At 41.3% G+C, this 23,773-nt stretch overlaps 3 protein-coding genes across 10 annotated transcripts in view; 2 read left to right on the forward strand and 1 right to left on the reverse strand.

The window, feature by feature from the left end:
• The first annotated feature begins 7 nt into the window (after window positions 1–7).
• On the forward strand, window positions 8–15,400 carry MIOS (meiosis regulator for oocyte development). Of its 3 annotated transcripts, XR_014517658.1 has the most exons (12): window positions 20–160; window positions 768–2,139; window positions 3,218–3,316; window positions 4,032–4,289; window positions 5,569–5,738; window positions 6,816–6,881; window positions 7,530–7,688; window positions 8,511–8,663; window positions 9,231–9,435; window positions 11,388–11,517; window positions 13,129–14,247; window positions 14,288–15,400. XR_014517658.1 is itself a non-coding variant. In XM_083467956.1 (11 exons), the coding sequence occupies exons 2-11, from the start codon at window positions 843–845 to the stop codon at window positions 13,223–13,225; spliced, it is 2,634 nt and encodes an 877-aa protein (XP_083324082.1). In that variant the 5' UTR covers window positions 8–160; window positions 768–842; the 3' UTR covers window positions 13,226–15,400. The 3 variants fall into 3 exon arrangements, 2 of the variants coding, with proteins under 2 accessions (XP_083324082.1, XP_083324083.1); XM_083467956.1 differs by having other exon boundaries at window positions 8–160; window positions 13,129–15,400; XM_083467957.1 differs by lacking the exons at window positions 11,388–11,517; window positions 13,129–14,247; window positions 14,288–15,400 and adding an exon at window positions 10,241–10,688 and having other exon boundaries at window positions 19–160; window positions 9,231–9,483.
• A 310-nt stretch (window positions 15,401–15,710) lies between these two features.
• Window positions 15,711–19,441, reverse strand: RPA3 (replication protein A3). The gene is made up of 4 exons (XM_083468655.1): window positions 19,314–19,441; window positions 18,258–18,332; window positions 17,125–17,233; window positions 15,711–16,283 (listed from the first exon to the last, which is right to left on the reverse strand). The coding sequence occupies exons 1-4, from the start codon at window positions 19,410–19,412 to the stop codon at window positions 16,207–16,209; spliced, it is 360 nt and encodes a 119-aa protein (XP_083324781.1). The 5' UTR covers window positions 19,413–19,441; the 3' UTR covers window positions 15,711–16,206.
• Window positions 19,442–19,628: 187 nt separating this feature from the next.
• Window positions 19,629–23,773, forward strand: part of UMAD1 (UBAP1-MVB12-associated (UMA) domain containing 1) — a 37,537-nt gene continuing 33,392 nt past the window's right edge. For 2 of the 6 annotated variants that reach the window (XR_014517754.1, XM_083468647.1), the window contains exons 1-3: window positions 19,629–19,773; window positions 21,539–21,639; window positions 23,166–23,264. Coding sequence is in view for 5 of the 6 variants with exons in the window: in XM_083468647.1 (XP_083324773.1) it covers window positions 23,183–23,264 (82 nt within the window). In the remaining variant the exon portion in view is untranslated. Of the gene's footprint in view, window positions 19,795–19,840; window positions 19,956–19,997; window positions 20,470–21,538; window positions 21,640–23,165; window positions 23,265–23,773 lie in introns of those variants that run through there. The other 4 variants (XM_083468648.1, XM_083468649.1, XM_083468650.1 and 1 more) reach the window with 4 other exon arrangements.

The following is a 23,773-nucleotide window of genomic DNA, read 5'->3' on the forward strand; positions in this document are numbered from 1 at the left end:
CCACCTCAGCGGATGTATTCCCGCTCGCACCGGAAGCGGAAGTCTCCCTGAAGACGGAAGTGGAAACTGCGACCCCCCCCCCCAATTATCTTATACCTTTACTGTTTCGCTTCATTTTGACTGCGCAACTCCGGGACCCCAGGAGCAGAGGGGCTGCAGGGTGAGTCCCTCCCGTGAGACAGCTCCGGTTTGGGCGGTGGCGGACTCGGCCGCTCTTTCCTCTTGAGCCGCAGGGGCGGCAGTGCTCAGCATCCTGCAGAATTGGGGTGGGGTCTTTGGGGACGGGGCGGCCTCTGCGCGCCTTCCCGGTGCTGCGCCCTTTTGAGTTCAAGGCGGGCACGACACGCCCATTCGCGCTTCAGACGACGGGTGTGGACGCGGGGCGGGTGTGCAAACTGCGTATTGAGAATCACGGGTTTTGCAGGATGTATCGACCGCGCGTGCAAACGATCCCAAGTAAAACTTTTAAAATTATTATTATTTTACCTAAAACCTAGGTAAAACTGCAGAAAAAATTAAGTGGGTTATATAGTGCAATCTTAACCATTTCTCCTCAGAAACTGGTCCCACTGAATTCATTGGGGCTTTGTGGCAGGTAAGGGGTTGGGATTGGAGTCTTAGTCTCCCGTTGCATGATTACCCCAGAAAGCATTTGGGAACGAGAAATTTGAATGTTATTAAGAGATTCTCATTTAGATCTGGAAGACATTTACGGCCTTGTCATGCTGTAATATTCTGTTTTCTTTTTCTTTTTTTGAAAAAAACAGTGTCCACATGAACGAACACAGTTCTAGTCTTCCAACGACACTTTAAACTACTTACATCAATTTGCAGCAGCAGACATGAGTGGCTCCAAACCTGATATTCTGTGGGCCCCACACCACGTTGATAGATTTGTTGTCTGTGACTCAGAGCTCAGCCTCTACCACATTGAATCTGCTGTCAGTTCTGAACTCAAAGCAGGATCACTGCGTTTATCTGAGGAAACTACAGCTACCCTTTTGTCCATTAATTCAGACACTCCGTATCTGAAATGTGTGGCTTGGTATCCTAAATATGATCCTGAATGTCTCCTGGCTGTTGGGCAGGCCAATGGCCGAGTTGTCCTTACCAGCCTTGGCCAAGATCATAACTCAAAATCCAAGGATCTGATAGGAAAGGAATTTGTTCCAAAGCATGCTCGGCAGTGTAACACTCTGGCATGGAATCCACTGGACAGCAATTGGCTTGCTGCAGGCCTAGATAAACATCGGGCTGATTTTTCAGTTCTGATCTGGGACATAAGTAGTAAATACACTCCAGAAACTCCAGTTGCTGCTGAGAAAGTAAGGCTTTCATCTGGAGACACTGAAGCAGGACTTGTTGTGACAAAACCACTTTATGAATTAGGCCAGAACGATGCTTGCCTTTCTCTCTGTTGGCTTCCACGGGATCAGAAACTTCTTTTAGCTGGAATGCACCGAAACCTGGCTATCTTTGACCTTAGGAATACAAGCCAAAAGATGTTTGTGAATACGAAGGCTGTTCAGGGCGTAACGGTTGACCCCTACTTCCACGATCGTGTGGCTTCCTTCTATGAAGGTCAGGTTGCTATATGGGACCTTAGAAAATTTGAAAAGCCTGTATTGACCCTGACTGAACAACCAAAACCTCTAACTAAAGTAGCATGGTGTCCGACGAGAACTGGCTTGCTAGCTACTTTGACTAGGGATAGTAACATAATCAAGCTCTATGATATGCAGCACACTCCTACACCTATTGGGGATGAAACTGAGCCTACAATCATTGAAAGAAGTGTGCAGCCCTGTGAACACTATATTGCTTCCTTTGCATGGCATCCCACTAATCAAAATCGAATGGTGGTTGTGACTCCAAACAGGACTATGTCTGACTTCACTGTGTTTGAAAGGATCTCTCTGGCATGGAGCCCCATTACCTCTTTAATGTGGGCATGTGGGAGGCACTTGTATGAGTGCACGGAAGATGGGAAGGCTAGTTCTTTGGAAAAAGACATAGCCACTAAAATGCGTCTTAGAGCATTATCCAGGTATGGCCTTGACACGGAACAGGTCTGGAGAAACCACGTGCTAGCGGGAAACGAAGACCCACAACTGAAGTCACTTTGGTACACTCTGCACTATATCCTTTTAAAAACTCTTGTATGCTGGAAGGAATCTTGATATAGAGGGCTGGCTGCATTGTTAGGCAATACTTTTGTCCTGGTGACAAATGAATGAGATATTCTCTTAGCATTGTTTTGATGTATTTATTTCTGCTGCTTGGGAAGACTGTAGGTGGGATGGACCAAAGCTTCAGCTAGGCAAAAAAGAGCCAGACAACTGCAAAGATGTCCATTGGTTGTGGTACAGGAGGTGAAAGAAATAAGCAGCAATAGAAACTTGAGACTTAGGGCATATTGGCAGGAGCAGGATATGTATTGATGATCCACTGGTGTCCAAGAAGACAGTGGTAGTAGGAAGGAAAGGTAGGGGAGGGAGCACATGGAGCAGGGTGGGGTCAGGGTGATGCACCACTTTCCAATTCCTTTAAGGAGCCAGAACAGTTCAGCTGACATGATGCAGATTTAACCAGTAGTATAGTCTGTGTATTACATAGGTACGCGGCTGATTTTTTGTTAAAGGCTACTCCTCTTCATCCAAATGTGTGTTATTTTGTTGAAGCTTATTTATTGCCTTAGGCTATGACAACCAGCAGAAAATAATTTATATGTTCAGCAGAACAAACATCAGTAGTTACAAAGAATCCAAACACCAGAACAAACTCATATAAACTGCCCCAAACCATATCTAGCATTATTTTTTTAAACCATTAGAAGAAAAAGGTTCTGCCGTCTCCCTCCCCCATTCAACCAACCCATTAGATAATGAGCCATTAGATAAAAACTTTAATTAATTTACTTTATGCCTGAAAAGCAAAGTCACCACTGACCTTCAACCCAAAACTCATTACTGGCAGTGCTCAGGCCACATGATATAGCACAAATACCAGCTGTTGAAGGGTGGAAATGGTAATAAATTTCTTTGCGGACCTTAAGTAGCTTTTGGGATCCAAGCTGTAGTTCATTTCGTCAAGAACTGAGGAGGGCCAAACCCAGTGGGGTATAGGAATTTCCTAGCCACCAAATGCATCATCATCATCATCTTTGCCGCATCTCATTTTAATGTTAATTTGCCAAGTTTCCTATACTTGAAAATACTTATGAAGCAGTATACTGAGGATATGGATCAGAAATGCACGGGAAACAAAGGATCTTTAGTTTATGCAGGCATCAAATCTATCGTGAAATCCTCTATGGGTAAGTGCATTTTGACTGATTTCTTACTTAATTTTTAAATTTTATTTTAATGAGTGACTTTGGCCAGCTATTTTGTCCCAGCTGCACCTACTTCACAGGGTTCATGTGAGTGGGAAATTTAATGGCCCGATGTACACCACTTTGAGGTTTGTCAGAGAAGGGTGGAATGTAAACACGTCTGATAACAAAAATGAAACCTTCCCGATGTCTTTTGAACTCATGCCGTTTCTGAGTGTGTTTTCTCAACCACTTTTCTGGTTCACATGACATTCTGCATGACTTCCTAGTACCCCAAGCCAACTTAATCTGTTTCTACTCAGATTTCTAAAAATAGATAATTCCTTTCTCTCCAAATGAGTAATTTTTGTCAGGTTTTGACAAACTCTGCAAGAAATAGCTGAAGAGCTGACTTAATTAACAGTAACTGTGATGCCTTTATCATAAATACAGTGGTACCTCCGGTTGCAGACGGGATCTGTTCCAGAGCTCTGGTTGAATTCCGAGGTTTCTGCAACTGGAGGGACCGCTTCTACGCACGCACGCCTGGCAAAAACCCGGAAATATACTTCCAGGTTTGCCGCTTACGTATCCAGTTTACATATCCAGAGGGATACGTAAGCAGAGGTACGACTATTGGGTTTTAGCTTTACATGTTCCTGAATCTAAGATTCTATTTATCTGCATGCAAATAACACAAAAAACAAATGCTCTTTAGGAACAACAGAGAACCTCAGGCACAGCAGGAGTGGATCAGACAGACAGGCCGACATTATTCAATATCTGAGTGAGGAGAGATCACTGGCTTTGCAGCTTTGTGGATGGATAAAGAAGGGCACAGATCTGGATGTGGAGCCCTTTTTATACTCTTTGGAACAGGAAGGAGACTGGGAGCGAGCTGCTGCTGTAGCTCTATTCAACTTGGACATTCGAAGAGCAATACAGATATTGAACAAAGGAGCATCTTCTGGAAAAGGTACCTGCTGTGATTTGGTATCACTTTGGCAGAGTGAGCTGCTCCTTGTTGCATTTTCTTTAATAATATCCTGCTTATCAGTGAAAATAGAGATTTCATATTCTCCTCGGCTACACAAAGGATTGGATCAGGAAGGTGCTCTTCCAGGTGCATCTGGTGTCTTCTGTTTGTGAAGGGCTGTTTTACACCCTATGTTGAACAGTACATGAGAAAAACCAAATCTGAATGTTTTCCACTTGCAGAAACAGGAGACATGAATGGAACCCACTGATTATAGCACTGTGCAAGTGTTTGTAGCCAGTGGCTGTTTTCTATCTGTTCATGGATCTTTGCATCCAACACAGTATATTGCGGGGGGGGGGGGGGGCGACGACAGGAAAGGGTAGACCTCACAATTCTACTGTACCACTGCATTGCCATGGATGAAGAGGCTGAAGGAGCAGTGGTACCAACCAACCCCCCCTCCCACCTATTTATTCATCTAATGGTGCACTAGGTCCTGGAATCAGCCATTCTGAATGGTAGATCAAACTAAACAGTTATGCATGAACAGAATGTGGTGTGTGAAATAGTTCATGTCAATACAGTGGTACCTTGGTTCTCGAATGGCTTGGCTCTCGAACAAATCTGCTCCCGAACACCGCAAACCAGGAAGTAAGTGTTCCAGTTTGTGAACGTTTTTTGGAAGCCAAACATCCGATGCAGCTTCTGCTTGACTTCAGGAAGCTCCTGCAGCCATTCAGAAGCCGTGCCTTGGTATTTTGTTTTTCCTCCAGAATTGACTGAAAACATCTTTATTATTCAAGTGCCCTATTCCTCCCCACCCAGCAGTTATACATGCATGACTAAAACATTTTGGCTTTTAAATGTATAGGATTACTTCCAAGTACAATCAACATAAAATAGAAGGGAATACAAAGTTTGTACACAAACTCAGCAAGGAACACACAGGTTTTGGGAGTTGAATGGACTCCCGGAACGGATTAAGTTCAAGAAGCAAGGTACCACTATAGTGTTACTTTTCCCAGTATCGGGAAGTCAGGTTCTTCTCATAATCAATAAATTGTACCAGCATCTTTTGTTCTGCTTTTCAGAGCGAGTTCTGTTCCAGGGTCAGTGACAGTTGTTTTTGTTGAACACCTTGATTGCTGAGTTTGGGGGTACAGATCCCTCTGTCATCCCAAAAGATTTTAACTGTATTTTCAAAATGTCCTTCAGAAGTGGAAACCAAATGGCTTGAAATGTTTGCTATTGTGCGGCCTTTGTTTTTGCTGTGCAGGTGATCTAAACCTCAACGTAGTGGCCATGGCATTATCAGGCTATACTGATGAAAAGAACTCCTTGTGGAGGGAAATGTGCAGCACCCTGAGGTTACAGCTCAACAACCCTTATCTGTGTGCCATGTTTGCTTTCCTAACAAGTGAATCGGGTTCTTTTGATGGGGTTTTGGTAAGCTATTTTTGTTAGCTAATCTCTGTTGACTAAATACACACAGGCACAAATATTCAGATGCAAAACTGAGAACTTGATCTGGTTCTTTGTGTGTTAGAAAATTTGGCCCTGGGCTGCTTAGGACTTCAGTCTTCAGCAGCTTTCATGAAACAATCCACTGTGAAAATGTTGTTGAAAAGGGAATAATGAACTCAGGTTTACAAGTGTTGGCCATCATCTAAGAGGCGGAACACAACCCTAAATAATTAATTTCCCCAGATGGATTCCACTTCTCAACTTTGAGGTGGGATCTCAGCTTCACTTGCTTGACAAATACATTAAAGGTTCTATTCTGAAGATTAAGGGCAGGGATGTAGAATCGGTGGTCCTCCAAATGTTGCTGCACTCCTGACTTCCATCGGTCCCAGCTAGTGGGGCCAGTGGTGAGCAGAGACAGGAATGGGATGGGAATCCAGAACATCTAGGAGGTCACAGGTTCCCTAGCCCCATGTAAACATTTTCCTTAGATACTGCAAAGAGATAGGATTTATTCAGCAGAGGTAGAGCCTGCTCCCCCTGCCATTGATGGTACAGTGGTACCTCAGGTTACATACGCTTCAGGTTACATACGCTTTAGGTTACAGACTCCGCTAACCCAGAAATAGTACCTCGGGTTAAGAACTTTGCTTCAGGATGAGAACAGAAATCGTGTTCCAGTGGTGCGGCAGCAGCAGGAGGCCCCATTAGCTAAAGTGGTGCTTCAGGTTAAGAACAGTTTCAGGTTAAGAACAGAACTCCAGAACAAATTAAGTACTTAACCCGAGGTACCACTGTACACTGCTTCTAAAACTCCCCCAGATTTGGGAAGTGGTGCTTGGAAACCAAACTGAGAAGTTGCAACATATCTTGCACTTGGCAAGCAACGAGAAAAGAGAATAGTTTTCTCAAAATGATTAAGGCTGTTTTTATTAATTTGTCATCTTATACAACTGTAAATATAGAATTGTCATAAAACTTAACATCAGCCTTTTTTTTTCAGGAGACAGTGGCTGATTTTCCCCCAGGCTAATTCTAATGTGTTTTGTATTCTTTCAGTATGAAAGTAATGTAGCTGTACGAGACAGAGTGGCATTTGCTTGTAAATTCCTAACTGATGCTCAGGTGAGATGATCAGATCTGCCCTCATTTTCTTCCTTTACTCTGTTCTTTCTAGATAACATAAAGGGTTGAATAAGTAATCGCACACAATCTTGCATGCTATTTTCTGGGTGTTGGAAAAAGAGTTTTGTCATCCCAAAGAATTTTGATAGCCATCCTGAAGTATAATAGCCATTTGAAATAAGTGTAAAATCTAATAAAGTCTTCTTGTACCTTAAAGATCAAAGATTTATTATGACATAAGCTTTTGAGGACAGAGGTCTAATGATCTCTGTACAGTCTTGTAAAGCATTTGCCCATGGCAAGTATGAACTGCATCTGGGCAGCAAATATTTAACAGAGAAGAGTCAGCTTGGAATTCATGATTCTTTTAGGCCACTGCATTTGTTATGTATCCTTTCGGAAATATTTTGAAATTGAGTACACATTGAAGTACACATTGAAACTGAGTACACATTGAATATTATTTATTGCTTTTATCGCTAAACCCTGATGATTAGATATAATAATCAAGACCTTAATGCTGCAGTGATCCCAGCCCAACCACACCCCATTTTTGTACGTGTGTGTGTGTGTGTGTGTGTGCGTGCGCAGGCGTGTGGATGTAATTCAGGGTATGAGCAAAATACTGACCAATCTTATTTTAAATAGCTGAATAGGTTCATTGACAAACTAACAAATGAAATGAAGGAATCTGGGAACCTTGAAGGAATTCTTCTGACAGGTCTCACAAAAGATGGAGTGGATTTGATGGAAAGCTATGTTGATAGAACAGGAGATGTTCAAACAGCGAGTTATTGTATGCTGCAGGTTTGTATTTTTTTACATAAAAAATCTCCGATTTATAGAATTCATGTTAATACTATACAACTATCATTATTTTTTGTGCAACATGCATAATTTAATAAATACTTAATATATCAAAATTTAATTAAATAATACTGTGCATGGGGTTATTGTTTTTGTTCATTATTATTGTATGTATTTTTGTGTTTTTATATTATCAACCACCCTGTGATCTTCGGAAGAAGAACGGTATAGAATTTTAATTAATAATAATAGTAGCAATTCATTATTGTGCTACCCAAATGTTAGCTACTGTGAAGCAATTCTGATAGGATATTGTGGGGCAGTTTGGATTGGGGTTATTTGCAAGCTAGGCAAATTTATTACTACTATTATTATTATTATTATTATTATTATTATTATTATTATTACAGATAGGTAGCCGTGTTGGTCTGCCATAGTCAAAATAAAAAAATTCCTTCCAGTAGCACCTTAAAGACCAACTAAGTTAGTTCTTGGTATGAGCTTTCGTGTGCATGCACACTTCTTCAGATACACTGAAGATACTTCCAGTGTATCTGAAGAAGTGTGCATGCACACGAAAGCTCATACCAAGAACTAACTTAGTTGGTCTTTAAGGTGCTGCTGGAAGGAATTTTTTTTATTATTATTATTATTATTATTATTATTATTATTATTATTTATGTGGTTTTTATAAACAAGCTTTAAAACTATTTAAAATGGGTAAAACATTTCTTAAGCTAGTGTTAAAAATAATGTAATGATGGTTTCAGACCATCTTTGGGGAGACCTTTGAAACAGTCTCTTCTATGCCTCCCTTTTTAGGGCTCCCCATCCGATGTGCTTAAAGATGAGAGGGTTCAGTATTGGATTGAGAACTACCGGAATCTATTGGATGCCTGGCGGTTTTGGCATAAGCGAGCAGAATTTGACATTCATCGGAGCAAGCTGGATCCCAGTTCAAAACCTTTAGCCCAGGTAAATGTGCTTCTAATTTTCCTGGCCACGTAATGAGTCAATTTAGCCAATGGACATAAAGCAGCAGATTTCATTTGACAAAGAACAGGAAGATCCAGTTGTTTGCACAGTCCTTGTCTGAGCCGCTACTGGTGAGCATTGTTTTTGTTTGGTACTGTTTTGTGTTTTTATATTGTAAACTCTGATCCTTGGATGAAGGGTGGTATAGAAATTTAATAAATAAAATAAATAAATGCCAAACCTTTATTTCTAAACAAAAAGTCCACCCAATATTGGCATATATATTTTTATATTTTTCAAAATCAGTCTCTCACCCCATATCACCTGTCTGTCCTTTTTTTCTTTCCTGAACATACAAGCTTTTAATTTTTTTAAAAAAGGTTTTGCTTCTGAACTTGTAAGCTCTGTTTAGCTATTATGGCCCATTGATAACTCTATCATCCCAATGGGTGGGTATGAAGGGGTACAGCTTGAAAAACCTATAGGGTAGCAATATATCTACCAGTTGCTTAATAATAAATAAAAGCAAATCTAATCACCCTCGTATCCCTTTTTTATATTTGCAAGGTGTTTGTAAGTTGCAATTTTTGCGGAAAGTCAATTTCGTACAGCTGCTCAACCATCCCTCATCAGGGCCGAGGATTCAGTCAGTATGGCGTAAGTGGCTCCCCGACCAAGTCCAAAGTCACAAGTTGTCCCGGTTGCCGCAAGCCTCTTCCTCGCTGTGCACTTTGTCTCATAAATATGGGCACTCCAGTTTCCAGCTGTCCAGGTATGGCTCCCTCCCATTTGTTGAACTTCTCCATTTTAGTATTCATAGGTGTCAGAGTTGCTTCCAGATCCTAGCTCACAGAGGATCACGCTAGCCAGCGATCATTAAATAAAAGTCTTTATTGAGTTACAGTTTCCATTCTCAAGCTGCTGCGTGCAACTCTACGTCTTATGCTTAGATCGGCGAAGCTCCGTCTGAATCTCCGCCCCTTGTACACCAACTTAATATCCTAGCCCTGCTCCACCTTTTCCGCCTGTTCTTCTCTGGGTCCCTCTGCCCCCCGGGGTCTCTTCCTTCCGGGATTCTTCTGACGCTGACCCCCCGGACCCTCCTGTCTCCTTGCGCCGGGCTTTAGGACCTGGCTCCCTTTCCGGGCTGCCTACTGCACCACCTTCCTGTGCATTTGAACTTGGCGCGCGCGCCCAACCTTCCACCTTCCGTCTAACCGTCTCTTCGCTCCCCGATGGAGGTGTGGCCACTCCTGACTCGTGCCCTCCCTCCTGTTGTGAGCTGCCAGCGCTTGATCCCTGGCGCCCTTCCTCTTCCCTGCTCTCTGGCGGTGACGCTGGTCCCGCTTTCCAACTGCTCCCCTCTGAGTCCCCTCTGGCTCTATCTTCCTGGGGTGTCCCCCTAGTCTCCCCCCTTGCCCTGGCCACTGGTGCTCCTTTCTGTGAATCTTCTGATTCACTGGAAAGACTCGGAGATCTCGGGTCGTCGTCATCACTCATCTTTTCTTCTGCCTCCTCCCCCTCGCTCTCTGTTTCCTCCCTTGCCCTCGCCTCTGCTCCTGAACCCCTGACAATAGGCTTCTAGCTTTGTGGTACAGAAAACTGAACACAGTCCTGCAAATGCTTATTTTGCTGAACTGCTTTACAACAGTTCAAATCTGAATGACTTTCTCTGCAAATGAGCTATTTGTTACTGGCTTTGGCCTGCTTGTATTAACTGCTCCATCCTTATTGGGGCGTTGTTGTTGTTTAGTCGTTTAGTTGTGTCCGACTCTTTGTGACCTTATGGACCAGAGCACGCCAGGCACTCCTGTCTTCCACTGCCTCCCGCAGCTTGGTCAAACTCATGTTCGTGGCTTTGAGAACAGTGTCCGTCTCATCCTCTCCCGCTGCCTTCTCCTTGTGCCCTCAATCTTTCCATACATCAGGGTCTTTTCTCTTCTCATGAGGTGGCCAAAGTATTGGAGCCTCAGCTTCAGGATCTGTCCTTCCAGTGAGCACTCAGGGCTGATTTCCTTAAGAATGGATAGGTTTAGCGCCTCCGGCAATGGCGGATTTCCTCTGATCGGGAGGAATCTGCTTCGTGGAAATTAGGGTCTGGACCGCCACGGCGAGGCGGAGACCCATCAAAAACCACAGGCGGGAGAAGCCTGTGGACGTGGGATTCGGCAGGCACCTTTTGCGCCTCCCCTACTCGCGGGGAAACCCGGTTTCGGGGACACTGTGCTTCGCAAGACGAAAAAAATCGCAAGACGACAAAACTCGCGGAACGAATTAATTTCGTCTTGCGAGGCACCACTGTAAGATCTTTTAATCAAAATGGGTACAGATTATTTGTGCGATATTTGAAAGATGCTCTGTGCTGCATGAAATTCCCATTTACAAATATTTGTAAACTTTAAAAAAAAAATCTAGAGGTGTTCTCACCTGTACTTTGGAAATTGGCTTAATACTTTTTTTCAGTCTGGGGATGTTAACTGCTTGAGACACTGATTACTATGTTGCTTTGTTTATACTGGGTAATTTTGTTTTCTGTGCCATTTCAAAGTTGTTTCCAATCTTAGTCATACTCAGGATAGACACATAGAACTTATTGGTCATTAATTGCAGTGAGTCTCCTCTGAGTTGAACTTAATTGGATACAACCCTCTGTCTCCGTTGGTTTTAAACAACCTGTTCTCATTACCATAGAAATCAATTTAGATTACATTCTCTTATTCATAGGAGGATCAAAGTCAGATGAAAAGGTGGATCTTAGCAAGGACAAGAAATTGGCCCAGTTCAACAACTGGTTTTCCTGGTGCCACAACTGTAGGCACGGTGGTCATGCTGGACACATGCTTAGCTGGTTCAGGTAAGTTAACAAAGAATAATGTGTTGCTTAAGCCATGAGTTCTTCCCACCTATTTAGAGCTTCTGCTTATATGGATTTATAGGCCAGCACATACTACCAGGCTACTAATTCTGCTACAATAGCACCGAGAATTTAAGACAAAGCCCTAGAAATGATAAGATTACCCAGCAAATGAAAGCATATGCATGAATTTGATACCTTCGATGAAAGTCTCTTCACATTTCCTCAAAATATACAAGAATTAAGGAGCTTTTTTTATTACAAAACCCAACACCATCTTGAGCATTAACCGAACATGGTAACACATAATGTAGAATGATTCATAAGACAAATTTAGTGTATTTGAAGACTAAGGGAACACAGGGCTTTCTGCTGTTCTCAGGTGTGGTGTTCAAGAGTGGTTTAATGTTTAATGTTTGCCTGGACTCTAAAAAGTGGCGGTATAAGGATTGCAGCCAACATGGCATGATCAGAGTTCTGTTTGCACAATGAAACTTCCACTTCCCCCTGCAGTCCCCCTACTACCCTCCGAATTTTCTCTGGAAGGTCCCCCAACCTGCCAGTGCAAGTGTCAAAGGCATAGAGGGAGGTTAAGTTCCATTGTGCAAGTGGAACTTACTGTAGTTCTGCTTTTGGACTAGCACTGTTGACTACTGCTCTAAGTCTAAATACCTACAACAGGCATGCTCAAGGATTCATGTGCTGCCTTGGTGGGATTTCCCCCTCCCCCCCCCTTCTGAACGGCAGGTCTCCATTGGAACTAGTTGCATATGGTGCCTTGCAAAACGTGACTTCCTAGTAACATGCAGTTGGCATGAGTGAATTCATTACACATGTGAAGGCTAAATTGCTTTTTTTGCACTTCTACAACTTGGGGGCATTTTTTATTTCTCAGGGTCTTACAAGTATTTTCTCTGTAGCCTACATGCCCTCAGATGTTATAATAAAGCTGTTCATTATTATCACAGTAAATGCCAACTGACACATGGTAAGATATTTGAGGCATATGGTTTTCTCAGTATTGACCTCAAAGCAGTTATATTACCTTTTAAAGTTATCGCCCTTTGTTCTAGAAGCTCTTTCAACACATTAGCTGTAGCCCAGAGCTCTATATAGATGCACTCATGAAAGATTCTACGGGGAATGAACATAATGTTCCAACTGCAGTCAATTGATGTTTCCAGGCAGTGCATTTAGGCTCAAATGGGTGGTGGGATGTTACATACATTATTCTGTGGTAGCTAATCATCTTGTATTACATTCCAAGCTGCATTCCTCCACTTCCAACTGTTCAATCTTTAGCATCAAATCAATTTTACTTTTGGAGCATGAACACACTGCTTTCAATTTATTGCTTAAAATAATAATTGGAGGGAGATATTTCAGAGACACTTTTAAAATGTAGCTTGTAGAGTGGATTATAGACATGAGCAGCTCTGGATTTTTATTTTTTATAACAATTTTAACCATTTGTGTATTCTGTAATCTCTAACCAATACCAAAGTGCTTTATTCTTTTTTAATGAGAAAAACACACATTAAATTTGTTGGTTTTTTTAAAAAATAAAAAGGCTGCCTTGCAGTGTTATAATGCTACTTCTTTCTTGTCCAGGGACCATACTGAATGCCCTGTTTCTGCCTGTTCCTGCAAATGTATGCAGCTGGATACAACGGGGAATCTTGTCCCGGCAGAGATGATCCAGCCATGAAACATTAGAGCTTAAATAAGGTCCTTCACTCTGAACGTGTTACTGTTGACTTGCCTGTAATAGAAAAATATCCTATCACATCAGCAATTTGATGTGTGGTTGATTTTGATTCTTCAAATCTGGCGTGTGGACTTTGTTCAGTGGGTTGTGAAGCAGATCATTTAAGAGGCATTTATAGGTTTCATTGAAATTCAAAGCAGCCTTCAGGAAGACTTTCAGCACTACACTGTCCAGACCTTGAGGCTTCCATCTGAGATGAAGTGGCATCATTTGCTGTGCTTTGGTAACTCCACGAACCTATAAAACACTATTGAAAACTTATTGGAAAGACAGTCATGCTGGATATACAGATGTTTCCACCAGCATTTTTTCTAGCTTAGATTTTAAAGTTTTTATGCTCCCATCTATAACTTAGCTCACACTGCATTGCTTTTCTGTGACACTCCTAAGACAAATCTTTGCAGGAGTTGAGCTGCTTTGGTTTGGATGAGTATATAGTAGTATCTCAATGCCAGTGTAACATGCTTTGCGGGGCATCCCAAAATAATGCAATTAGTGTTAAAAAGCTTCAGATTAATTAATACCGGACTGTAGCTGTGTAAGTTCAATGATGTGAAAGACCTAACCTTTGGAAAAAACGACAATTTACCTGTATTCTCAAAACATACTATAGTGTGAATTGCATACATCCAAATTTTGCTTTGGGTCAAGAGGACATTCATTTGCATCAGAAAACCACAAGCATATAATAATCAAGAACAGCCTGAGACGTTACAGTTAAAAGTTCACTTACAAAATGTGGACAACATAGAATATCACCTGCCTAGTTGTGGCAATGGCTGCTTGTATCAGATGTTGATGAGCAAATAAATCTCACCCGTCCAAGAAAACTCCCCATCAACCTGGTTTAAACCTCTGTCAAAATAAAAAAAGAACTTATCGATTTGGATAGTGGATAATATATACTTCCATAGGGTAAAATATAGAAAGCTAATATTGCCATGAAATGAATACAGAAGATGGCAATACACTGACTGGTATAGAACACTAGTGCAGGTGTAGGGAACTTTAGATTTTGCTCACCTACAACTCGCACTATCAGTGGCCACATATACTGGGGTTGATAGGAGAGCCAAAGATTCCTCACACCTACTGTAGTGCATGTTACATTTTAGCTTACATTTTTTCTACTGTTAATTAGCAACACGGCAAGTAAGTTGCATTCAAACTTTCACTAGTCAACTAGAAACTTGAACTGCCTTTGTGCACATTTTCAATGCAATGTAATAATTGTTTGGCCTACATTATAGCTGCCTAATTGACAATCTTCTGTTGGCTTGGATGCAAAGAACCATGCACAATATTTTGTGCATGCCTCTGGGCTTTCCTGCCTACTTTCTCACTGCATTATGAAGGGCAATGTGGTGCAGTGGGTAGGTCAAAAATTGGCCACAGATGCAAGTGGGAGAGAGTTCTACTTGCATGCAGGCCACTTTGGATCCAAGCTTCTGTCTTTGTACAAAGATACGATGTTAAAAGGGGAGGGGGGAAACAAATGCTTAATGGAAGCAGAAATATTTATTTCTATGTACACCATTTTTTTAATTGTTGTATTGCCTTAGTCAAAGTCTACTTCCTGTCAGAATTGCATTTTTACTATTGATCAATATTTGAGATGCATATCACAATATCTAAGTTCCTGTATTTTTGTAGTTGCTTCAATACATTTCCAGAATATCTAGAATTAATTTTAAGCCATTAAGAGCAACTTATAGACTTTATTTTTGTGCCCTTATATTCAAAGTATTAAAAGAGCTCTGATATTAATATGGTGTCTCCTTCCCTTCTGTAAAAAATTATACTGAGTATGTAAATAGGAACTGCTATTAATGTGTTACCCAGTTGTCTTAACAGTATTTTGTAAAATGAAAGCAGCTGTATTTGCTGACTTTGAGAGGGCAAAGTCTTGTGTACATGAAAGTTCTGTATGAATATCTTAACACTCAGTGCTCAATGATGCAGGGGCTGTCCTGCGTAGAGTAGTTCTGACTTGGTCAGTTCTCAGGCATTTCGGCTTGTGTATGTATTTCTGCAGACCGAGGGTTTTTAATCACTTCTGTTAATACAGTTGCTTCTCCTTTTGACATTGTAAAATAAAAGCTTGATTTAACTTCCCATTTTGATTAAGCTGAATGTTTCATGGCCTTCATACAGGTGATGCTGCAATAGTCCAGGTAGATACTAGTACCAGATTTTGTAGTATTGTGTTCTGATTTCAGCACCGGGCAGTATTGGATGTTAAAGTAAACAGGGAAGCTCCAACATTCAAAGTGCTTACCTTTATAGTAAATCTCCATTGAAAAATTAGGCTTTGATGTATGGTGCCCCCCCTTCAAAAAAACCCCAGGAGTCCTGCTTTACCAAAATATTCCAACTACCTTGTAAAGAACAGATATTTGGTATGAATCATTCTTCAGACAAGAACTACTACATAAATGGTGTTTATTGTTGAACTGCTATAACATGCTGGTTAGGTAAGGAGACTAAAGCGTCCATTAAGTCTTAGAATAAAACCAAACACGTTTTACTTTAGATGTCATCAATATTATGATAGTTTGCTTTTTATTTAATACACTGATTTCTCTTATACTTTTCATGTACAAAAGATCACCTAAAAATAGAATAATGAGCACTGTTATGTATTTACCTAAGATGGTTACCTGGGTGACAGCTTAACATTAAAATGCTTATCTATTGCGAAATACTGTCTCTCACTAGACACAGGTTTTTTTGTCCTCAGGACAGCATCGCCATTTAGGATACAAATGCACGAACTTCTAGATTATGTACTATATTGCTGGCATTAGCAGACAGTCCCAAGTACACTTTAAGCAATATTATTTCATACTGAGATTCTTCACAGTTCTGTTCAGTAAGCATCACCAAATTGTCCACTCTTAAGTTGTAACAAAAAGTACCAATCATGCATTAGTACTAAAAGGGTAGTAGTCAGGAAATTCATGGATAATTTTCAGAGCTTCATTATATAGTGCTAAATCTGAAAGAAACAAGAATATAACATTAAAAAACATTAGTGCAGGTGAACTATCCTATTTATACAATACTACCTAAGAGACAACGCTAACTATAATGTGCATCTCATTCTTAAAGAAACATACTCAATACCAAAGTCAGGACAGTTAAAAATATTTCAAGGGGTTGCTTTAACCAGTATCTTGCCTGAGTGTGAACAGGGATTAATTGCTCTCCCTCTGTAGAAGAGGCCATATAACATATTTAATACATCAGTAACAGAATTATCCTATTTGGCTAGATATATACCAAGTTCAGTGTTTTGAACAGACAGGAATGACAACTTGATCAATGACTATGAAGCTGTCATTGCAAGTGAATCCTTCCCACCAATATTTTTTTTGTAACTGCAGTGCCTGCACTTGGCAAACAAAATATTCAAAATGAAATAGTGGTACCTTGGGTTACAGATGCTTCAGGTTACAGACTCCACTAACTCAGAAATAGTACCTCGGGTTAAGAACTTTGCTTCAGGATGAGAACAAAAATTGTGTGGCAGCAGGAGGCCCCATTAGCTAAAGTGGTGCTTCAAGTTAAGAACAGTTTCAGGTTAAGAATGGACCTCCAAAATGAATTAAGTTCTTAACCCGAGGTACCACTGTATCCACATGGGATTTTAATTTCTGACAATGTATTTTGTGCATCTACTTCTTTGGGAATCATGCCAATCATAACTTCCATGGGGGAAAATAGTAGATAAGAACTGACCATTATTGAAAGAAACTTGTTAATCAAGAGTGCCAGAAGCTTATTCAAAAGTATTGAAAAACTGCAATTTGCAATGAGGGAGGAAATAATTCACTTACCAAATGCGTTTTTATCTTCTCTGAACTGGGTATACGATGCACACATGATGTTTACTTGATTTGTAACTCTTCCTGCTACTTCAATGACCCCAGAGATCTCTTCTTCAAGCTACAATAGCAGACGAACAAATTTCTTTCTTAAGAATTTTACGAACAATCAATTTTACACTTCCCCTACCCACCATGTTTCTGGGAGTTCACTTTATGTTCCAACATAGCACTTAGGAATTGAAATTACAACTCACTGAACTTGGCTCTCTATTTTACATTTATACCTTACCATAAAACACTTTTAAGAATTACTTAAGAATGTTCAAGAAAGTGAAGTTCATTCCAAGTAAAGGTGAGGTTATCTATTCTCTCAAACATCCACCTAGCTTAACTACATCACATATTTTGGGAATCTGTGACAAACATACGGCCCATTCAAGCCTTTTGTCTTACCTGCCCCACCCCAGTAAATTCACCTGAATTTTGCTGTGCATGTGAGCATGCATGCAGACACGCGCATGCACACACACACACACACACACACACACACACAGATAACCCTATACAAATGATACACAGATGACTGTAAAGAATAGGCAAGATAAGACAAAAGAGTTTGTTGGTGTGGAAGTTATTTTTGTCGCACCAAGCAGAAGCATCAGCACCGTACAGCACAGAAAAGCAGAGGTTATGTTAGCTGAATATCTGTAGCACTAGTAGGCTATTGCATTTGATTCTAACCTTATATATAGCTTAGGAGTGAGCAACAAACAATCCCAGACAAACCTATGGGACAGAGGAGCTATGCAGAGCGGAAGAGTTAAGAATATAAAAATATAATCAGCACACTGTTCAGTCTAAGAAGATGCTTCTATAGTCTTCAGGTACTTAACTTGATAGGGCAGTTGTAAATGCAGTAGTGCTTATTCTTGTTACTGGGCCAATACCAGAACCACGTAAGTTCCTTTATCTAGCTGAGGTTTAGAAATTGAAGCCTCCATATATGGAACTGCTATACCAGCAACACAAAGACTGTTCAGGTCAATTCCGCTTCTACAATTAAAGCCACTGTATGCTCATCACCAGCAAAAACTGTTAAGTGTAAGAATTATGAAATCTTCCAAAAGACAAGACATACTTACAGGTGTGTCCAGTTCCACGGTTGCATTTTTTCCTTCTCCATCAGATAGGAAGAAAAATTTCCCAGATGGGTGAATCTAAATAAAATTTCAAAACACTCATTTTCAAGGCACTTTTAACCTGCTGCACCTTCCTATCAACACCACTCTGTCAGTCTTTTGCTGGAAATACTGAAGCATTCAGGTAATACTCCATCTATATGTGGGCATAACTGCATGCTTGAAAACTACATGGCAGTCTGTAAAAATGCAAGTCACATTCCAGGAAGGAAAAGCAAAAAAAAAAAAAAAAAAGGCACATGGGAGCTACATCTGCAATAACAATATTAAGAGGGAGAAAATAAATGGCAACATCAAGCAAGCCTAAAAACCAAACAGGTTCAAGGGAATATATACAAATATATCCTCTCTCCTCCTGTTGCTTCCTCTCATTTATAAGTTTTGGGGGGATTGGGGTTGTAATTGCCTTGAGTTTTTGCCGTTATCCAAAGCAGGGTACCAATATAATAAACTTCATTTGCTAGATATCTTATGAATAATTTTCTATACCACCCCTCCTGTGTATATTTAATGTGTCCCCACTGTAAACAGTTGAAATCACTAGCAGGAATACATTAACACTTGTAAAGTACCACGAACTTTGGATACTATGGATTTATAATAGATAGATTACATTACGGTAAAAGATGCAGGAACTCAGGGAGGGAGGTCAGAAGCTTCGAGAGAAGCTTTCTTTTTTATTGGAATTGTTATGTTTGTTGTGTATAATCAACAATCACCATGTAAAACTAACAATATATACACAATATTTAATGTGTTCATACTGCAAACCAAACAAGAGATAAATGTTTTGTTTTTAAATAAAGGATAACAAATTTCAGCTGTCTCACAAACGGCAACACTAAAGAGCAGGCGCCTTTGGCGAAAGTTTGTCTGGAGCTAAGCGAGGGATATCATGGGTATTAAGGATACACCACCCCAAGGGGCCTGCGATGCCCTGCAAGGCAAATCCCCCGGCGGACGAAGAGGAGTAAAGGAGCCACCCCGCACCACTCTTACCTTTTCCAGGCGCCCCACGAAACAAACGGGCTTCCCAATGTACTGCGCCAACTGATTTGTGGCTACGCGCACCCGGGGTCCTTCCAGCACGTCCGCCATTTCGGAACTGGGCGTCTGAACCAAGGCCGCCTCCCCCCGCCCTCTGCTTTTATCCAGGCTACATTGGCGGGAAACATCGACTTCCGCTCGCCGCGCGGGTCACCACGGCAACGGGCGAAGCGCGCAGAGTTCGACGGTCCCTGCGGAAACCTTCCAATGCGCTCGCAGAACGTTCCATACGCAGGCGGACTTACGTCATTTCCGTGTAGCGGAGCGCGCGTTAGGGAGTATTTGCGCATGCGCGCGCCAGCTAACTTAGACTGATTTTCCTCAGCCGACGAGGTTACTTCAGTTCATTCGCCGGGAGGTGTCCCTCGTGAACCCGGAAGCGGAGGTTGTTGTGGAAAAAAGGCTGCCGGAGGTGCGTATTCAAGACAGGCAGGTAGGGTCGGCTGTCAGAGAGGCCTCGCTCGTGGCCGAGGGTTATTTCGAGGCCGAGGGTTATTTCGTCCTTCGCTTGTGGCGCGCGGGGGCAGTCGTCGAATAACGCCGGCGGTGTTGTTTTTTTGCGCTTCGACGGTTATATCCGTTAACATTCAGAATGTACGTGCGGATTTGGAACACGCGCATGCGCGCCGCCAGTTGGGGAACGGTGTTGTGGTGCTGTTACGTCAGCTGCTCTTGTCTGGTGGGCGGAGCTACCCGCGCCAGGAAATTGGCTTCACTTCTTTTCCCACCTTATGGGGCCGAGCTTTTCTGGGTCCTCCTTGAGGTGGGGCTCGTGGGTCGTCCTACCCATAGATAATGACGCAGAGCCATGGGGTGACGTTGAATTTTGACAGCCTACCTGTCTGGTCTTCTGTGTATAAATTAACGTCTGAACTGGTGACCAATAGAATAGCGTGGTGTCAAGAAGAAAACAAGGATTGGCATCCCATTCAGAGAAACTTAGTTGATTAGTAGTTTGCGACTTAGTTGATTGATTAATTCATTAAATTCAAATACGTCAAAACAAGCAGGAAATGGAGTCTCTGTTTCTAGATTATTTATTCATTTATCACGGCAGGCAAGGGTGGAAATGCTCATCATAAGATAGCACGTGCTATCTGTGGTTTTTGTAAGTTCTTGTATATAAAAAAAGTTTGGTTTTCCAAAAATGCTGCTTGTTAATTTTAATATAATCTGCAAATCAACGAAAACGTTGCATCCCAAGAAACATGTATCTTGGGGGGGGGGTGGAAATGCAGCAAAAGTAGGTTGTGGAGAAAACTGTGTGCTCTGTCTTGAAACATTACATTGTTTATGTGGGTAGATCACTGTGAGTTATGGGATTGGCCAGGTTCAGTCATGTATCGGAGGTGGTCATACATTATTGCATCTGGTTAGCTCCTGTAAATGAACTGTTCACCTGAAAAAACTACTTCTATGAAAAATTATTTGCCCTCAAAATGCCCATTACCTAAGACATTTGTATTTGCCATAGAAAGAACCAATTTTTGTAAACCTTCAGTGCTGATTGGCTACAAGCAATTTTTATTTGCCAAAGGTAAAGATAGCTGTATCCCTTTGTGCAGTGTTGAAGGAAACTTTGCTAACTAGATAAGGAAGACACTTCTACAAAAGTTAGAGGAATTATTGGTTTCAGTAAGCAGCCTTCAGGATTCAAAGACCTTCATGTGCATAAGTCCACTATTCCTTAAAAGAACCCCTACAAGTTAGGTTCAAGTATTACTGTTCCTATATATGTGCGTATGAGTTGTATCCAATATTACCCCTACTCAGGGTAGACCCATTGGATTAAACAATCAAGATTGAGCATCCCCCCCATACCTTCATTCAAGATGTTGAACAACAACGGGCCCAGGACAGACATGTAGACTGTTAATAATTTTCAGCGTTATTTTAAAAGGGCAGAAGCCAGAGTATTTCCATTGGGCATTGGAACACACCTAGACCTATAACAAAAAGCTTTGCGATCTAAATATTGCAGTTTATGAGTTTTGGTAGGACTTTTAGTGTGCTTTATTGCAGCTTTGTAGAACTCTAGTAGCCTGGTTTATCAAAATGAAAGTGTGAACTCTTTCATGCATTCTTAAATATAATCTAAATTTTGTGATTGCAGATGAAGTTTTGAAATCCTGATACTAGCATGTGAGTGTTAGTAACTCTGTTTTCCTCCCTTTTAGCCTAGTGTATAAAGGAAGGACATCTTTGCAGTTCAAGAAGAGTACTTCATAGTCAAGCATTTGGAAGGAAGTCAATGCTTGGAGCTGCTGAAAGTGAAAAGGCAAGTACTGCAGGATTTAGGAAGAGAGAAAGACATATCTGCACAATGGATTGGGAACTGATAGGAAGTGAAAGGTCGTGGGGCAGTTTCCAACTCCCTCATTCCATCAGCTCAAGAATTTGTGTTTGTGCAACAAGATTTTCCCCATGCGCTTGTCCCATGCACCCCCTCAAAATCTGCTCTGGGGGGTTGTGAGAACCCACTGAATAGATTTTGGTGGCACACGGGGATGAAGGGGGTGGGGAAGCTTCATTGTGCAAGTGGAAATCCTTGCAGTGATAGGAGGCTACATGGAATGAAAGCCATTAGGTTAAGGATCACCTTACTTATAAAATAACTAGTGTGTAACATATGGAGGAAAGGCTTTGGCTTGATATGAACCACCCTGGACCCTGCAATCATCAACTGAGGTGGTTCTTTGTAAGCCTCCTCCACAAGAAGTCCAGAGGGCGGCAATATGAGAACAGACCTTTTCTGTGGTGGCTCCCCCACTTGTAGAATGTCCTATCCAGGCATTTGCCTGGCAGAAGCATTTCTCTCCTCCCAGGCCTTTGGCTAATTAAACGATCTATGTGTATCTGAAGAAGTGTGCATGCACACGAAAGCTCATACCAAGAACTAACTTAGTTGGTCTTTAAGGTGCTACTGGAAAGAATTTTTTTATTTAAACGATCTATGGCCTTTTAAACTGGGGGGGGGAGATATTGTTTTGTTTCTTACTATGCTATTTTTGTGTCTTTATATTGTAAAACATCCTCAGGTCCTTGGATGAAGGGCAGTACTGAATTTTTTATAATAATAATAATAATAATAATTAAAAAGTTGGATTGATTTTAAATAAACAAATAATTAAAACAGGTCATCTCATGACTTAACTTAGTTTAGAATATGCCATCCTGTTACATCAGGGGTTGCCCACCTTTTTTGAGAGGGTGCTGTGGGCCCCAGCCACAAAATGCCTGCCATGGGGTGGGTGGCATAACACAAAAAGAGAAGAGCGCAGTCATTGCTGCTGCTGCTGCTTGCTTCCATACCCCACCCCACAGACAATCTTAGGCCTAGCATGGGAAGTCAGCTATGCCCTTCTGGTTCTGACTCTGGGGAATCACACAGTATTGATTTCTCTGTAACACACACAATTATTTTACTTGGCAGTAAAAATGCTCTTCACATAATCAGATGGTGTACTGATTAAAATATTTTTATGGTGGAAAATATAACATTATCTTGAGTAACTTTTTCCAGTGCTTGGGTTATTTTTTCCAGGTGTCAGGACTCAGCCAACACTGCTTGGGTGTACAGAAACTCATATTTCTTGAACTGAGCAATAGTGAACAACTGACTTGTATCTCTCTGGTGTTCTCTGTTTGCTCCTGCAAGATCCTCCCCCAGTTCAAGTCTCTAATCTTAGAACTTGATGTAAAGATCATTTCGTAATGTTTATTTTGATAATACCAGAATTGTGTAAGTCTCTCTCCCCCCCCCCCCCGCATCACTTGACCCATTTCTCACCTTTTTGTTACTAGACTTGTATTTCAAAAAGATGTTCAACTTCTTCCGAAAAAACCAAGATACCAAGAAGGTATTGGTGACAGAAAAAGAAGCAGATGGATTTGTTTTTCTCGGTAAGTGAGTCTAAGAGTTCAGAAAAAATCATATATTTTGAACATAATTTTCTGGGTATTTCACAGGTTGTTACCATTTTCTTTGTAAAGTACTTTCAGTTCACTAAGAAGTTCATCTTGAACCATGCAGGGATCCCCCCCCCCGAGTGGTCATGTATGAGCTGAAAATATAAACTGTAGACTTGGCATAGATGTTGTTTCTGCCTTGCCATTATTTCTCTTGGGCCCTTTGCATCACTTTTGGCACCACCCTCCCTGCTCACAAGTAACAAAGAGCTTAGTCGTAGGTCTATTTCCTGTGGTTGTAACAGTTAAAGAATTAAAACTTTTTAAGGGTAAGGTACAATCGCTGGTTTTAAAATATTCACTTTTTAAGGTGTCTTTGATCACACCTACACCATGGAATGCATTTACAGTGGTGCCCCGCAAGACGAATGCCTCGCAAGACAAAAAACTCGCTAGACGAAAGGTTTTTCCGTTCGCGATTTGCCTCGCAAGACGAATTTCCC

Source organism: Podarcis liolepis, assembly GCF_965112155.1.
Source record: "Podarcis liolepis genome assembly, chromosome: 12".
NCBI classification, from domain to species: domain Eukaryota; kingdom Metazoa; phylum Chordata; class Lepidosauria; order Squamata; family Lacertidae; genus Podarcis; species Podarcis liolepis.

Coding starts and splice junctions, on each gene's coding strand:
- MIOS (XM_083467956.1), top strand. CDS start 843: ATGAGTGGCTCCAAACCTGATATTCTGTGGGCCCCACACCACGTTGAT. Junction 3,317..4,031: donor TATCGTGAAATCCTCTATGG/GTAAGTGCATTT, acceptor AATGCTCTTTAG/GAACAACAGAGAACCTCAGG. Junction 4,290..5,568: donor AGGAGCATCTTCTGGAAAAG/GTACCTGCTGTG, acceptor TTTGCTGTGCAG/GTGATCTAAACCTCAACGTA.
- RPA3 (XM_083468655.1), bottom strand. CDS start 19,412: ATGGCGGACGTGCTGGAAGGACCCCGGGTGCGCGTAGCCACAAATCAG. Junction 17,234..18,257: donor CCGTGGAACTGGACACACCT/GTAAGTATGTCT, acceptor CTGCTATTGTAG/CTTGAAGAAGAGATCTCTGG. Junction 16,284..17,124: donor AGAAGATAAAAACGCATTTG/GTAAGTGAATTA, acceptor TGTTTCTTTCAG/ATTTAGCACTATATAATGAA.